The sequence below is a fragment of the Macrobrachium nipponense genome, chromosome 43, assembly GCF_015104395.2.
Source record: "Macrobrachium nipponense isolate FS-2020 chromosome 43, ASM1510439v2, whole genome shotgun sequence".
Taxonomy (NCBI): Eukaryota; Metazoa; Arthropoda; class Malacostraca; order Decapoda; family Palaemonidae; genus Macrobrachium; species Macrobrachium nipponense.
Window position 1 is genome coordinate 22740262 of NC_061104.1, and position 16433 is coordinate 22756694.

Here is a 16433-nt window from a genome sequence, read left to right on the forward strand (position 1 = left end):
TAGGCCTTATAGAACCAAGGATAACATAACACTTTTTAAAAAATGCACGACTTATTTAAAGTATGGAGATATCTACAGGAAGAAATAGCGACGGAATTACATCCGATGAAAGAGGTATTTGAAAAGATAAGCTTTAATATCAAAGAAATGCATGCGTTTGTAGGTCTACTAGGTAGAGGGAATGACGAAGTGTGTGTGTGTGTGTGTGTGTGTGTGTGTGGGCTCATATGAAGTAACTTGTATTGTGGAAGCCTTCTGTACAGAAGGTTCACATGATTCGGCAGTTAGAGTATGCATGTGGAATCACATGTCAAGAGAAACGGCCTGATTTAGATAATATAGTACACGCTTACACACAAATACGTAAATAGGCCTAAATATATTATCACAATAATTAGCAATGAATTAACAAATCAGTATCAGTAAAGCCTCTATCATCTGAATCTTATTAATATAAAATTAGCAACATAAATAAGTAAATAAACAAATAACACTATACAGGCAGTCTTCAACCATGATTATGTACTTTGTCGCAAGATTCCACGAAACAGCCCTAATCAGAATCCCTGGAAAGGATTCTGACCCATTAAATTAGCCTTGAGTGAATTTAACCAGAACAAATGGTTGGATGGCCAAGTTTATGTAACATCTGGACATATAAATCTGTAAAGAAGTGGACATTTTAATGTTCATTGTAGTTATTTATCGTGACTAGTGTTTTACAGATTGCTGGCTATTCAATGTGATGTTGAATTAGCGGTATAGGCCTATGGGTGTCATGTTTATGTAAATAAGAAAATTATTGTTAGAAACTGCCGTGTGGCATTGAGATAATTAATTTAACATTGTCTAGTTAATGATTACTCAGTATTGACTTGCTATCGCCTTAGGAGACCCACCAAGTGATCGAGTCAACAATATATTTCCTCATATTCCTCGTAATATATCGATCAGTGTGATGCTTACACCCAGGATTCCAGGAATAGAAGTAGTAGTAGTTAGAATTAATCTTTGCAACGGCTCCTACAATGACGACCGTAAAAAGACCAACGAGTATTTCACTGTTGTGCATCTTTGTAACAACACATCTACACATTAATCTTGAATTATTATTCCTTAATCTACGGTTATCCTATTGATATGACAACAATCTGTCGTCTCGTCATAAGATTAAGTTAAACATTCTAGCCATAATCTACCTCGTATACATGACCAGACGACAATCTGAGTAACGGTAAGATGAGCTGACGCCGTGCGGAGGAAGCCATCTAAAAACCATGACCGCCAACCTCATGATTGCTTCTCCGGACATGATGTCATAATATTACGTCACTGCCCCATCCCCGGGGGACGGGAGGAGGAGGAGGACGACGACGGGATGGAAACGCTTAGTGAGAAGATTATAATGCTAGTTGGCTCGAATGATTTCGTGGCTTGCAATTATCATAATTATCGTGCATGAGTCAGCCAGCCAGCTTCATTGTTAAATGGAGAGCGTGAACTCGGACAAAAATTCAGAACTAGCAAATTTCAATGAAATAATGAAGAGTTGATTAGATTTCGAGGTGAATTTGGATACAAATAGTTATTTTAATGTTATATACAATTATATACTGTCTGCTGGCTTTCTTGGTATCGTGCATGTGTCAGTTAAGTTCTTTATCCTTACGACAACATACGAAACTAAAGAATGCTTGTATATGACAGCTGAGAATCATACATTAAAAGACACCATCAGAACATCACTTTACAAAAATAAACAGCTGTAGGGATTGTGGGTTACTAGTATCATCTCTTCGCATGAGAAATTAGACTATTATAAACTGTCCTCGTGAACATGAATTTTACGAAGAAAGCGAGACATAAAAAAATCAATTTGAACGAAACCAGTTTACAACCTACAAAGTTAATTTTATTGCTCTCTCTCTCTCTCTCTCTCATAAAAACTGACGCCCAAATAGCTCGATTAGAATAAGCAACATTGCTACATAGGCCTAAAATTCTACACGACTGTTAATATGTGTTCTAATCTAGTTCTTAAGTGTAGCTTACAGCTGCCCTACACAGCTCTCGTGTTCCCAATGATAATTCTTCTTAATATACGACACTACTTCTGTTTTAAATCCTTGTTGAGCTTTTTATGTCAGTGAAACAGTAGGAACATTTGGACGATTATTTATTGAATAAACATCTGCCTTCTACAGAATTGTACTAGATCTTTTGGACTGTTGTTATTATATTATTATGAATAAATAACGGGTAATCAGCAAATTGTAATCATTTAACAAATAAATAGCAAATGTAAAAATCTGTGTAAATAAAATTAAGGTTACATCAAACGTAAAGTAGCATCGCAACATTCCCTAGACTCACGAGATTCGACGAGATTTCACGAGATTTCTTAATAGACCTACTTTTTGAAATGGGACTGTTCTTTATTTTCATAGAATATATAGCACACATACCATAAAATTAATAAAGAATAGAAACTTAGGTCAATGCTGTAGCATAAATACCCTACAGAATATCAGTGCAATTTATTTTGCAACCGTCATTCAAACTGTGAGCCGTATACCAAATCTTTGCCTGTGAGTCCGTGGGACGAACGCTTGCTTATCTGGGTATCTAGACCAGCTGTGGTGGTGGTGGTCGCGTTGGTGGGCATGTGCAAAGAATACCAAGGGTACTCGTCGTTGACAGATGTTGTCACGCTTAGAGAAATCAGTTTTTCACGAGGCTGTAAGTCGAAGATTGCTATGTGACTAGGGTTCAGTGATGTCACTAGGCTAATGCTCTAAGCCAGACAGACAGACTGCAGTCCTGTCTTACAGACGTCCTTGTTGGATTTATGTCAGTGTCTTGTTTATTTATTTGTGTTTTGTAGTGTTGTAGGTTATAACGACTGTCACAACATCTGACACATAACATCTGACACAATGTTCTTTGCTCTAAGCCAATTTGTAATGTAAAAGTGAAAAACGTCAATTTTAAATGAAAAGTGGACAACACTTAGACCTATAAACAAACAGTTGTGTATAAAAGCACTTCTGTGCTTTCTTACGCTGGTAGAATTTTACGTACTGTGCAAGTTATCTTCTAATAAATAATAAATTGCTTCCCTGATTAGATGATAGATGTTTGTCCTGTTATTTCCATTAAAGTTAATTCAGGCAATTCTCTGAAACAGCTGACATAATCAACCATGTTCATTATCCGGCAAATTATGATAAAAATGTCATCAATAGCGCTATTTGATTTGAACGTAAAAATATCTACATTTTTGCAGACATGTTTTGATATGTCTCTCTCTCTCTCTCTCTCTCTCTCTCTCTCTCTCTCTCTCTTCTCTCTCTCTCTCAGTCACATTAAAAGAAATATACGTGAAATTTAGAGGACTCGATATAACATTAATTCGAGTGTTAATAATAATAATAATAATAATAATAATAATAATAATAATAATAATAATAATAATAATAATACAGAGAAATTCACGATATTGTGAAAAACAATTGTGTAATAAACATCGACAATTATATAATATCTTATGGATTTTTATTTTACGATAATAATAATAATAATAATAATAATAATAATAATAATAATAATAATAATAATAATAATAATAATAATAATAATAATAATAATAATAATATGCGTACCACATGCGCGCCAAAATGGCCACTACGCCTGCATATGAAAGAAACAATACCCACTGGGTATTTGAACCGGATGCCCACTCACCATGTGTGACTAAAATATTTCTCTAAAATAAATATATAAAATGTTTAAATTTCCTGCTCCTCAAAGTGGCAACACTTTCAGTTGGTCTGATTAAATTGACAGATTTATTAATGATAGATTGATTTCATTTATTTGCTTATGGGTATCTTTTTCAGGGTAGGTAAACTACGTTGGGTCTGGTCTGTCCTTGGATGGGTGGCCGGCTATGTTGTTGGGGAATGCCATTGCTTAGAAATATAATTTCTCTCTCTCTCTCCTCTCTCTATCTCTCTCTCTCTCTTTATATATATGTATATTATATTATATATATAATTAGAATATATATTTATTAAATTATATTAATATATTATTATTATTATATTAAAATATACATATGCCTACATATGTAAAAACACATTATTACCGTTATATTAATTATTATATATATTATATATATTATTTATATATATCATAATATATTTAATTTAATATATATATTTAGAGAGAGAGAGAGAGAGAGAGGAGAGAGAGAGATAATCTAACTACATAACTCCTGCATTAATTACATCCGTCGTCTACTATACGAGACTCATCCTGTGATTCAGAATCGCGTGAGTCTCTTCTTCAAGATATTAACAGTCACTTTTTTAAATCAAGTGCAGAGTCCGACGGGAGAGGCAACCATACAATCTTAGGTAGCCCGGACCCGAGGAAGACTATAAGAGAGAGTAAGGGAATGATTGGCAAGTCCACTGAAGGATGGAAGGCTTAAGTTTAATAATAATAATAATGATAATAATAATAAACAAAGCAAGTCACTCACTTTTTCACCGAGTGTTTTGTTTACATTACGGGCTTCAAAAATCTCGTAAGTCTTCTTCTATGACTTTGCAAAAGGAAACGTGAATCACCGTTTCGTGAGAAAAGCTCATTTGTGGCATTTCCTCTCGGAGATTCTGCTAAACGGATGGGAGTGACACTTGGCTTTTTCCAGATTCTGGGAATAAATCAAAGAGGGACATTAAAGTAAGTTTGTGTGCCTGCGTGTGTGTGTGTGTGTGTGTGTGTGTGTGTTGCGTAAGAACAGGCTAAACATCGTGGGAATGAAAGTAAAGTACATCTCTAAATACAAACACACATACACACACACATTACCCTTCTTTAAAATGCCTGTATTCCCCCTTAACATGAGCTCATTTCATGGACTGACAGGCCTCATTATAACCCGTGGACATGGGATCAGATACTTCCTAATTTAGGCCTATGTCATCTGTCTTGTGGAATGCACTCATACTATGTATTAAATATATCATATTGTGTGTGATATAATGTTGGGTGTTTTTATTCAAACTTTGTTTCGTATCAACAGTCATCTAACTCTTTGTTTTGGAAGATACTGTATGAGTCCGTCAGTCTGTCGATAAATGAATTTCTGCGTCACATAGGCCTAGGTCACGTATCAGGCCTCAGTAAGGTTTCTCGAACATAAGAATGTTATGCCTTAATCTCTGGACACTTTTTAATCTTGGAAATATTGCATTTAATTCGTAAGATATCTTTTAGACTCACAACAGGTAAAATGAAATCCTAACTAATTAACTAATCTAACTCGACTTATCCCTAACAATCGTCAATTATATCGGAAAACTCATCCAAGTTTAATAGGTCTAGTGTGGCAACCGCTGGATCCGTCTGCGTTTCAAACCGCATAAAAAAACATTTGACAAACTGTCACTGATAACATAAAACTCAGGTTTTTGTTGATCTCTATATCCTCAACATAATGTCAAATCGATTATCTGTTCCTTACAAAAAGTAGCAGCTAAAGGTTAGGCTTTATTGGATTTGCACAGCGATAAAAGAAAAAAAAATAATATGGTGATAACGGTACGATTCGTCGTCACCTGTCTGGTGTTGACGAGCAAGAGTTGTTACGAAAGGTCGCAACGCTCACGCTCTCTAATGTCAAGGACTAGAGGGTGTTTTAAACCATGCTTAGTCCAAAGTAGAACTAGCTTCTATCTTTATTTACTTATATCTCCATCTAATTTGTTGATAGTGTAAAGCTAGAGAGAGAGAGAGAGAGGATGACGAGAGGGCGAGAGAGAGAGAGGGGGGGAGACCGGGAGAGGGATGAGAGAGAGAGAGAGGGCGTAATGGTAAATGAATCCTTTCGAGCATGAAATGTGATAACAGAATCTCCTCTTGCAACGACACGATTTGAAGGTTTTAGGAAACACAGAAGAATGCTGAGAATTCTGCACTCAGGGAATGTATTGTAGGACTGATTCAAAAGGTTAACCCTCGATTCTGTAACTGACACCGTCTTTGTAACATGAAGAAGACTGACAAATATTTCAGAAGGAACACTAATCATAGGCCTATGTCACATAAACTCATGTATATCTACGTAAAAACTAGACCTACCTAACATGAAATGAAAAATAAACAAAATAAGTGATATTGAAGATAATTCTGTGGCAAAAACAAAATAGCCGAATGCCATGAGTCAATAATGCAAGAGTAAGACCCAAATATAAACAGGATCATTGTACTATTAACCTCCAGGTAAGCTGAATATATGCACTAACTCTTTCCGCCATGTTTGTTTGCATATTTGAACACAAAGAAATGGGCGCCTTCACTCACACAACTGATCGGCTGGATGTGTTAAATCTCTCTCTCTCTCTCTCTCTCTCTCTCTCTCTCTCTCTCTCTCTCTCATTCTTACGCAGTTACGCTTTTACGTCTAAACTTGTACGTATGATCTTCAATTTGGAACTAGTAAAATTATAGAAAATCAGATCAATATTGTATTCATCCTTAATTAAAGGATGAATCTAGGATGAACTCATTGTGGGGGGGGGGGGGCGAACCGTCTGTAGCATTATACAGTATAATGATACAATGATACAGAAGGATGAAAACACTGAAATATTGTAGTATTTATAAATTGATGAAAATATCAGGCAACGATGCATATTTCTTTTATTGTCCAATTTTTTAACTTAAATTGTTGTTCGTGTATTTACGTATTTATTTATTTATGTATTGCCTGTTTTTATTCTTATTTTTCGATAAGTTTTATTATCATCTTTCGTCTTTATAATAATAATAATAATAATAATAATAATAATAATTCATTTCTACTATTACTAAAATGGAAATACCAATAATACAATAACAATGATATTCATTTCCTTGATACCAAACGGATAATAATAATAATAATAATAATAATAATAATAATAATAATAATAATAATAATAATAATAATAATAATAAGTTTTTTCCTTGACAACAAACGGTATAATAATAATAATAATAATAATAATAATAATAATAATAATAATAATAATAATAATAATAATAATAAGTTCCTTGACACCAAACGGGCCAACTGGAGTAGCCACCCGTGTAAGCAAACCCGTCATCACTCGAATTCCTCAGTCATTATCACGGGTGACCGGAAGTGGCACAGGGACACACCCCCCTCCATACTGACCTCTCTCCGGTACAAATCTCTCTCTCTCTAGATCACCCCTTGAAATGGCTCGAGTCTTCGGTATGGTACATATGCCGTGAACTATATACCATGTGTGTGTGTATATATATATATATATATATATATATATATATATATATATATATATATATATATATATATATATATATATATATATATATATATATATTTTTTTTTTTTTGTTTTTTTTTTTTTTTTTTGTTTTTTTTTTTTGTTTTTTTTTTTTTTTTTGAAGGATGCACAGTAATATTCTTGTTGTGTATCAAGACGAAATATATTTGTAGATATATATTTCTACAAATCTATTTCGTCTTAATAAACAAGAATATTATTATCGTGGATCCCTCTACTAATATATAATATATATATATATATATATATATATATATCATATATATATATATGTGTGTGTGTGTGTGTGTGTGTGTGTGTGTTGTGTGTGTGTGTGTGTTGTATGCTAATTCTTATTTGCAATAAATCCTCGTGCGTTTTATGAACTATCAATTTCAGAATGAAATAGTGTAGGGGAGCCAATTAAATTTTTGGATTAATAAAAGTCCGGTTTTAGGGGTTTTCTTAAGGTGAAATTAGTAAACAACTATCTATTTGTTTTTAGCAACGAGATTAAGAAACAGAGTTGCTATTTACACACAATGGAGAGGACTTTGGAATGTAAGGTAAAGATAAAACAAATGCAGGTTTATGTATCTCTGGAAATCAATTGAGAAACATAACTTATCGTGAATTTCCCATTCGTTTAACAATTTCAAGGTTAAATATATATAGATAAAAAAGAGCTTTTGAACTTACAAGTTGACACAATTATCCTCCGGAAACGAGAGAGAGAGAGAGAGAGAGCAACCACCGAGGTGGAGGGATGACTTCATCAGTCTTCTCTTGGCCCTCGTAGGGACAGCACCGGTTGTCCCATCGGAGCTTCGATCGCTCCCGTAAACGTCACCACGGGAAGGCGTCACAATTCTACGTTTCTCTGACGTCACGAATGGCTGAAAGAGGCGTCGAAAGCATTTGAAATACTTAATTGAGAAAGAACTTGTGATAAGACTACTTCCATAGATCATGAAATTAGCCAAAATGCAGTTTGTTTATCTGTTGGTACTAATATTGGCCTACTGTGATTCGCGCACCGTCGATGTAGGCCGAGAGGACATTGAAGTTATAGCGGGTGTCTCCCCCCTCCTGGGGCCTAAGAATCTCCCGTTGCTCAAGGAGAGCGAGGGGGGCCTCTCCCCTGGGATTAACGATATCCAGGGGGGCCTGATGGATAAAGCGGACGGGATTGTAGTCGACAAGGCGTACGAGGTCGAGATCAAGAACGTAGCGACGACAGAAAACACGCCGACGGTGTCCGAGTTCAACGACATCGACAGCCTCGACGCCGTGGCCGAAGAGAAAGAAGAAGAAAAGGCCGAGGTTGACGAACCGGACGAGGCTGAAGATGAATTCGACCCAGATATATTCGAAGGGGAAGGCGACCTCTTGCTAGTCATGAGGAGGATGTACGAGGCCCTCACCAGCAGGCTGAACCTCCTGAAGGGCAGGGTGTCCACTGTGGAGCAGACTACGTCGGACATCTTGGCCCGGCTCACCGACCTGGACTGCTCCGACCTCCAGACGCGGGGCCAGAAAGAGTCCGGCGTCTACACGCTCCACATGGACCACAACGGGAAGCGCCCCGTCAGCGTCGCCTGCGACATGGAGACCGACGGCGGCGGGTGGACGGTCATCCAGAAGAGGACCTCGCAGACGAAGGACGTCGACTTCAACCGTGGCTGGTTCGACTACAAGATGGGCTTCGGCAACGTCTCCTCCGACTACTGGATCGGGCTGGAGAACATCTACATCTGGACCAACACGCGCCACTACGAGCTGCGGATTGATCTCTCCGACTTCGCCGGCGTGACAGCCTACGCCCACTACGACCACTTCTACATCGAAAGCGAGGATCGTGGCTACAGGCTGCACATTTCCGGCTACAGCGGGACGTCGGGTGACTCGATGGGCAATGAAGGGAAGCTCGATAATTTCACGGCGGACGGGATGCTGTTCACGACCCACGACGAGGACCACGACACGTCCCACGAAATCAACTGCGCCAAGTACTGGAAAATCGGCGGGTGGTGGTTCAACCGGTGCTCCTGGGCCAACCTGAACGGGCCCTACCGAGAGCCCGGGGAGGGCGACGGCATCGGCATCAACTGGCACATGTGGAGGAACAAGGAGTACCTCAGGACGTCGCAGATGATGATCAGACCTACCAGAAATTTCTAGGACTTAAATTCTCACATTTGAGTGCAAGAAGAAGGGACAGTTGTCAACAAAAGTGCCAAAAAGCTAAAATTTTTGTTAATAATTTTGCGTCAATGTCTAATTCTATTCAGTTTATTATATTCATATTTCCCTCAAAAATGCATCACAAAGTACAAAAGGACAAGCGTACATTTCACATTTTCACGTACGTCTCGACTCAATAATGTCGCTACATTCAAACATTTCAGAAGAAGAGTCGCTAAAATGTGAAATTATCCGAGTATATGAGATACCACATTTGTTCATTATTTCTCACATTTAAACTAACGAGGCAAAGGATATTAGTATAACTGTTGGTGCACGAATCAAATTGACTGTTCGTTTGTGTCGTAATACATCACTCATAGTTTTGTAAATATGTATTTTTCATGGAGCAGATGTTGTGTTAGTCTTTTAACAAATAAACAAGAAAACAAAGAAGATTTTCAATGTCTTTTGTTCTTAAACAATTTTTGAAATTACACTGAAGATTTAAATCTTATTTTGGTCATAAAAAACATTTATTTGCCTTTTATTGAGTTATTTATTAATTCATTTTATCATAAACCTAGTTAATTGTAAAATCCTCAAAATTAGCACTGTAATGTCTCTAAGGCTGAGTGTCAGAAAATGTCAACAGCGCTAATACTATTATCAGAATATTATCATGACATTTAATAATGATGGTTATATGATGTATCCAATTCGAAAATCTAACTGATATAAAAAATATCAATTATATACAATATTCAACTATCTATGGTAAGGTGGTTTAACCAAAACATTACCGCTTTAGACAGGCTTCATTATTATTCATTTACATTTTTGCTATCATGATTTTATTAGTGACTGTCTGTCCTATTTGCGGGGTAGGGAGCCTTTAGGGGACGGTGTGGTAGAGGGGGGAGGGGGTGTTTGGTTGGCAAGGTTCTGCCATCAGCAAGAGGTCAGTCTGTGAGTCTATATAACAACCCCCACCCCCCAAAAAAAAAAATAAATAAAACACCAACGCAAAAAAATCAATATATCTCTATCAATAAATTCTATATTGGTCTTGTAAACATACAGATAGACTGATTAGCATGAATAAAAACAAAGGCATAACCTCACGAAGTATTAATAATAATTGATTATCGAAAAATAACGATTCAAAACGTAAGACATTTTCAAATCTTGGTCACAAAAAACACGATCAAAAATACTTTCTTACAACAACATTCATAAGATTCTGACCTCACTTACATAAAGTAACGTCACCAGTTATATACAGTCTTGAAACCCCATTCACCACCAAGTCCGAATGATATCAAAGAAACTTATCTCCAAGTGACGTCAGATGCTAAAGTTTTGGGTGATATCAGCCCCACACCGAGTACAAGTTAGTGTGGCTTCAGGCCACTAACAGTCTGATAGTCTCATAAGCCACCATTAGTCTCACAGGCTACCATTAGTCTCATAAGCTAACCAATAGTCTCATTAACTACCACTCATAGGCTACCATTACTCTCATAGGCTACAGTTAGCCTCCTAAGCCTATAGGTCTACGGGAACTCTCAAATAGCCTATCTTTGGTCATATGATGATTTTTGTTTGTTAAATGACATGATAATATTTATATAATATTCTTAATCCTCCTTAGGACTATATAGAAACGTGTCTTTCACTTTGTCTTAAAGAGTTACTGCTCAGTTTTACAAAGAAATACCTTAATATTTTAACGACGATCTTTGAAAAGAAAGCATATTGACTAGACCAATTTCCTCCTTTTAAAATAAGCTATCTTATATTCTGAGGCCGATGGAATTGGCAGCACAACGCCCTTATCCAGCCCAGATTCGAAGGAAGAGAGGAAAAAGGAAAACAGGAATAGAATACTAATGCAATAGCCTAGACACAGTCACCTCACAGTGGCTGATGAACCCAGTGAACTACCATGAAGTATATTTTTTAAAATGTGATTACAAATTTCGGCTATTGTTATTTCAAATATTCAGTGATATTCCAACTGTAAATATGCAATAGAAAAAGAAAAATATCGCGGGATTTCCGTCACATAAAAGCGTGGGGTCAATGAGTCTAGCCAAGCAATATTTTGGCATGAGTTGACCTGTGTTTTGAGCATGATTTTTTTTCTTTTTTTTTTCATGAACTTAGGCCGGAAGATTATTTGTAAATTAGAAGAAGAAGAAGAGAGAGAGAGAGAACAGGCAGACAACTTTGGACGTTACCTAAATAATCAAAACAGTTTTGTTCACAAAAATATATCTTAAGTATAAATTATTTTAGAATGTTCCTGAATACAAGCAATTGAAAATATCGAAAAAGAAAAACCCAATAAGAAAAATTGAATAATATGCAATATGATAAGAAGTATATAAGAAATTTGAAGAAAAAAAAGGTATATTAAGCGATTATATGTTTTTGTGTATTTTTTTTTTAAGCGGTAAAAAATTTGGTCCTTCGATCATTGCAATGAAGTAACACTGGGACTAATTATTACTCGGAAGGGTGACCATCACACATCTTAAGAGTGTAGATATTAGACCTATCTTGGATCTACTTGAAGATTCTGACCTCCCTAACTGCTACCAAATACTGGGAATCTCTCTCTCTCTCTCTCTCTCTCTCTCTCTCCTCTCTCTCTCTCAAGTGCTACCGTCCCCCACCACTGGAGTTAACGTAGTTCTATTATCATGGCCGCCAGTGCACTAACCAAGGATGAGAGAGAGAGAGAGAGAGCGGATCTTAAACTAGGACTATCCATAACCTACATTATAAAGACATACGTTTGGCTTCCCTAGAAATGTTTACAGGTTAGGAAAATTCTACATAAAATTCTCTTGTGTCCTATAACCTGCTCTCTTTTAACGGGCGTATTTATCACAATTCCGTAGGGGGGGGTTAAACCCCCTTTCCTCCTTCCTTTAGTATTTGAACTGTCCCTACTAATACGTTCTCAAAGTTATGTTCAACAATTGAGCGGTATCAGAGAACGTAGATTCTGGACGCAGAGAGAGAGAGAGAGAGAGAGATGAGAGGAGCGGAGAGAGAGGGGAAGGGGGGGGGGGGGGCGGGAATAACCATGCTGTTCAAGGCTGAAAAAGAGCGAGCTGGCATAAGGCCGGGTTAATATGATAGCATAAATATCAACAAACTGTTAAACAGGAAGATATAACGGACTCCCTTGATTATTATTATAATTATTATTATTATTATTATTATTATTATTATTATTATTATTATTATTATCATATAAGATATGAATACATATATAAACGTATTATATATTCATGAGAAACAAAAGCATACCTTCAAATAAAGGTTAGATTATCTTATATAACCATTCTTACCTAGCAATAACCGCTCGTAGTAAGCAAGAGTCCGCGCTGGTACGAATTAACTGTAACCCGACAAATCTATTTGGTTCAAAATTGACATTAGATTCTTGAGTTTATGTGACACTGTTGGTATATAAATATTTATAAGGCAAAATTAGTTTAGGTATAGGTATTGGGTATACGCTGCGTTATAGGTCAAGTTATTTCCTTAACGCAAATCAATGTCACCATAACTCAAGTAGTTTACCTTCAAGATTAGCTACACTATACATTAGCCTTAGGCTCAGTTGATTGGAGCGTCTGTGTTATGTTATAATAGAACATGAGACTAAAATCAATTTATTTTCTTACAAGGAAGTATTTTAGACTATATGAACCAGCTCTCCATTGCTAAGAAAGGTCTTTTGTTTAATTAGATCATATTCTGAATCTATAGAAATGTCTACGATAGGTATGAGTCGCGTGGCTGTCATTTGTTTTAGGGACCCATACAAAAGCGCGCAAAAGAAAACGGAATATTATGTTATTAACAGAAAATGGTCTCTCTCTCTCTCTCTCTCTCTCTCTCTCTCTCTCTCTCTCTCTCTCTCTCTCATTATAAAAAGGAATAAGTATTTGCACTTCGAGTTGATTATCTAATCAAGACCAATTTCAATATGGCTGACCAAAATTCTTCCGATTTTTTTAGAAGAAAAAATTATTTTAATAATGTATTATTTTTCTTTAAAATAACTTAAAAATCGTTATGATAAGATATAAGTTCATTTGTTCTTAATTTAACCTTAGTTTGACCTACATTCTCTTATATCAATTAACTGTTATGGTTCAAGATCTGTTACTGTTTACGCTCTCTTAATTGCTTTATCTAACTATTTTGTTTGTCAATAATAATAATAATAATAATAATAATAATAATAATAATAATAATAATAATAATAATAATAATAGGAAAAACTCTCTATCGTGAGAGTATATATAATGTCCAGAAGAGTCCACAATAATAAAAAGTGTTAAGAGTCCGTGTATAATTTTAAGACTTTACAAAAAAGCTTTCGCAACCCTTCCTGGGTTTATGTGTTTTGGACTGAAGATGAACCCAGGGAAGGGATCGAAAGTTTTTTGTAGTCTTAAAAATTATACACGGACTCTTAACACTATGTATTATTGTGGACCCTTCAGAACAAATAATAATAATAATAATAATAATAATAATAATAATAATAAAATAATAATAATAATAATAATAATAATAATAATAATAGTATAGTATAGTATAGTATAGTATAGTATAGTATATTTGTTTGTCCTTATTTGTTACAAATTCATAGTATAAACAGAAAATTCGCCGAAGCAATTTAATGCTTATATGGCGATAACATAAGGCAAGTTTACTGGTTTTCATAAAAGTTATACAGGACTTACAAGCTAAAACAGAGACATAAAAATACATGGGTCGAGCCTATTTTGACAAAGGGTTATAATACTAAGTAAGATATAATACTAAGTAAGCCATTAAAATACAAAAGAAGGCAAGTCCAGCTTGCAACACAAAAAGCATTCATACAAATGCCAATAAAATAACACACACGTCCAGCTTGTGTTCCAAGGAATAAAAAATACCTGGGTAACTAAAAGGAGTCTTTAAAAAGCACAGTTCAACACCCCTTAAAATACCTACTGTTGTGCAAGTAACAGTTTTTTGTAATTTCTGAGAGAAACATAAAAGGAATCTTCTAAAAGCTTTCTGTCAAGTTCATTGTTAAGCCCAATCAGCTGATAGTGGAGGAATCTCCTTTCAACCTCCGTACGTATGATAGGTGTATGATAACCACGGCCCCTAGTAGCATATTCATGGGAACTCAAGTTGGGGCGTAACAAAAGATCATAAAAGTAAGGCAGCTCACCCATAAGCAGTCTTCTCAAGAACTTGAATAAGCTTAGTTTATACAGGCTACTTATGTTTAGTATTTGCAAACGTGTATATAGTTCCGATGTGCCCATCACCGGTCTTCCATCCTCATATCTGACTCCCAGAATTATTCTTAACAAGTTGTTGACACGTACCTTCAATCTCTTAAGCACAGTAACAGGTGCCGAGCCCCATATTAAGAGGTGGTTATTCAAGTAGGGGAGCACTAGAGCATAATATAGTTTAAGCAATATGTCAGTCGGCACGAAATCACGAGTACTAATAATTGCTCCAGTTATACGGCTGACATTAAGTGAGACATTGTTAATGTGTTTTGTATATGTCAAGGTATTAGTGATAGTCAAGCCTAGGTATTTGAAGTCCGTTACCCATTCAATAATGCCACCAGCGAAAGATAGGGCGGGAAGTTCTTGGGGAGACCTGGTCAGGACAAACATCAACTTACTCTTACTAGTATTAGGAGTTAGCATATTTGCTTTTAAGTATACCTCAAGTTCATTAAACAAATTCCTAACTTCATTCATAAGCTCGGTGAATGAATGGATACCAACAGAAAAGCAGCATCATCCGCAAATTAAAATTGTTTCGGCCTGCACTGCATTAGGTAGGTCATTTATAAATATATTAAAACAAAGAGGACAAGTATAGACCCTTGAGGCACACCACATGTAATCACTTTAACATCAGAATCAACACCATTTACGCTTACAAACTGCCTTCTGTTAGCAAAGTATGATCTTAGGTATAGATGAAATTGGCCACGAAACCCATAATGCTGTAGTTTATCCAAAAGTATTTTGTGTGACACAGTGTCAAATGCCTTTCTCAAGTCAAGGAAGAAGCAGACACAGAAACTCTTCTCTTGATAAGCCTTTGTTGCAATAGAGAGAAATTTAATAATGGCCTGTGTAGTACTTCTATTCTTGCGGAAGCCATATTGAGAATTATTAAGAATAGAGTACTTTTCAATGAAGCTGTTCATTCTGTCTAGAGTTAACCTTTCAAAGATTTTTGAAGCCACGGGTAAAACTGATATGGGCCTATAATTATCAATGATACTTTCTAATCCAGACTTATATACAGGAGTAACTCTTGCAACCTTATGTCGACTAGGAAATTCAGGCTGCATAATGGACATATTATAGAGCATTGCATAATGGGAAGCAAATACATTACAGCTATCCTTCAATATTAACGGCGTTATGTCACAAATTTTATTGCCTTTATTTTTTAAACTTCTGATAACGTGTGCCACCTCTACATGATCAGTCGGCCTTAAGTAACACGTTGTCATTATTGGAGGGGTATGGTAGGTAGTTACAAGCAGTGGTTCTAAATTACCCACAAGGGAGGCAGCAGCATTTATAAAAAAATTATTGACATAGTTGACCAAATCCAAACCAGTCAAAATCCCATCAGGTGTCTGGATATATTCCAGGCTGGCAGCTTTTTTAGTTTTTATAAGACTATTAATAATTAACCACAGTTTCGAAGTATCATTTCCAGCATCTTTAAATTTACTATAATAGTATACTCGTTTGGCCAGTCTAATTGCTTTTGTTAGCATATTTCTATATTGAGTATAGGCCAACTTCTCAATCTTACC

General features: G+C 35.9%; 1 protein-coding gene across 1 annotated transcript; it reads left to right on the forward strand.

Moving 5' to 3' along the window:
- The first annotated feature begins 8129 nt into the window (after window positions 1–8129).
- On the forward strand, window positions 8130–10000 carry LOC135213571 (techylectin-5A-like). The gene has a single exon (XM_064247561.1). The coding sequence runs from the start codon at window positions 8330–8332 to the stop codon at window positions 9539–9541; it is 1212 nt and encodes a 403-aa protein (XP_064103631.1). The 5' UTR covers window positions 8130–8329; the 3' UTR covers window positions 9542–10000.
- Window positions 10001–16433: the final 6433 nt, after the last annotated feature.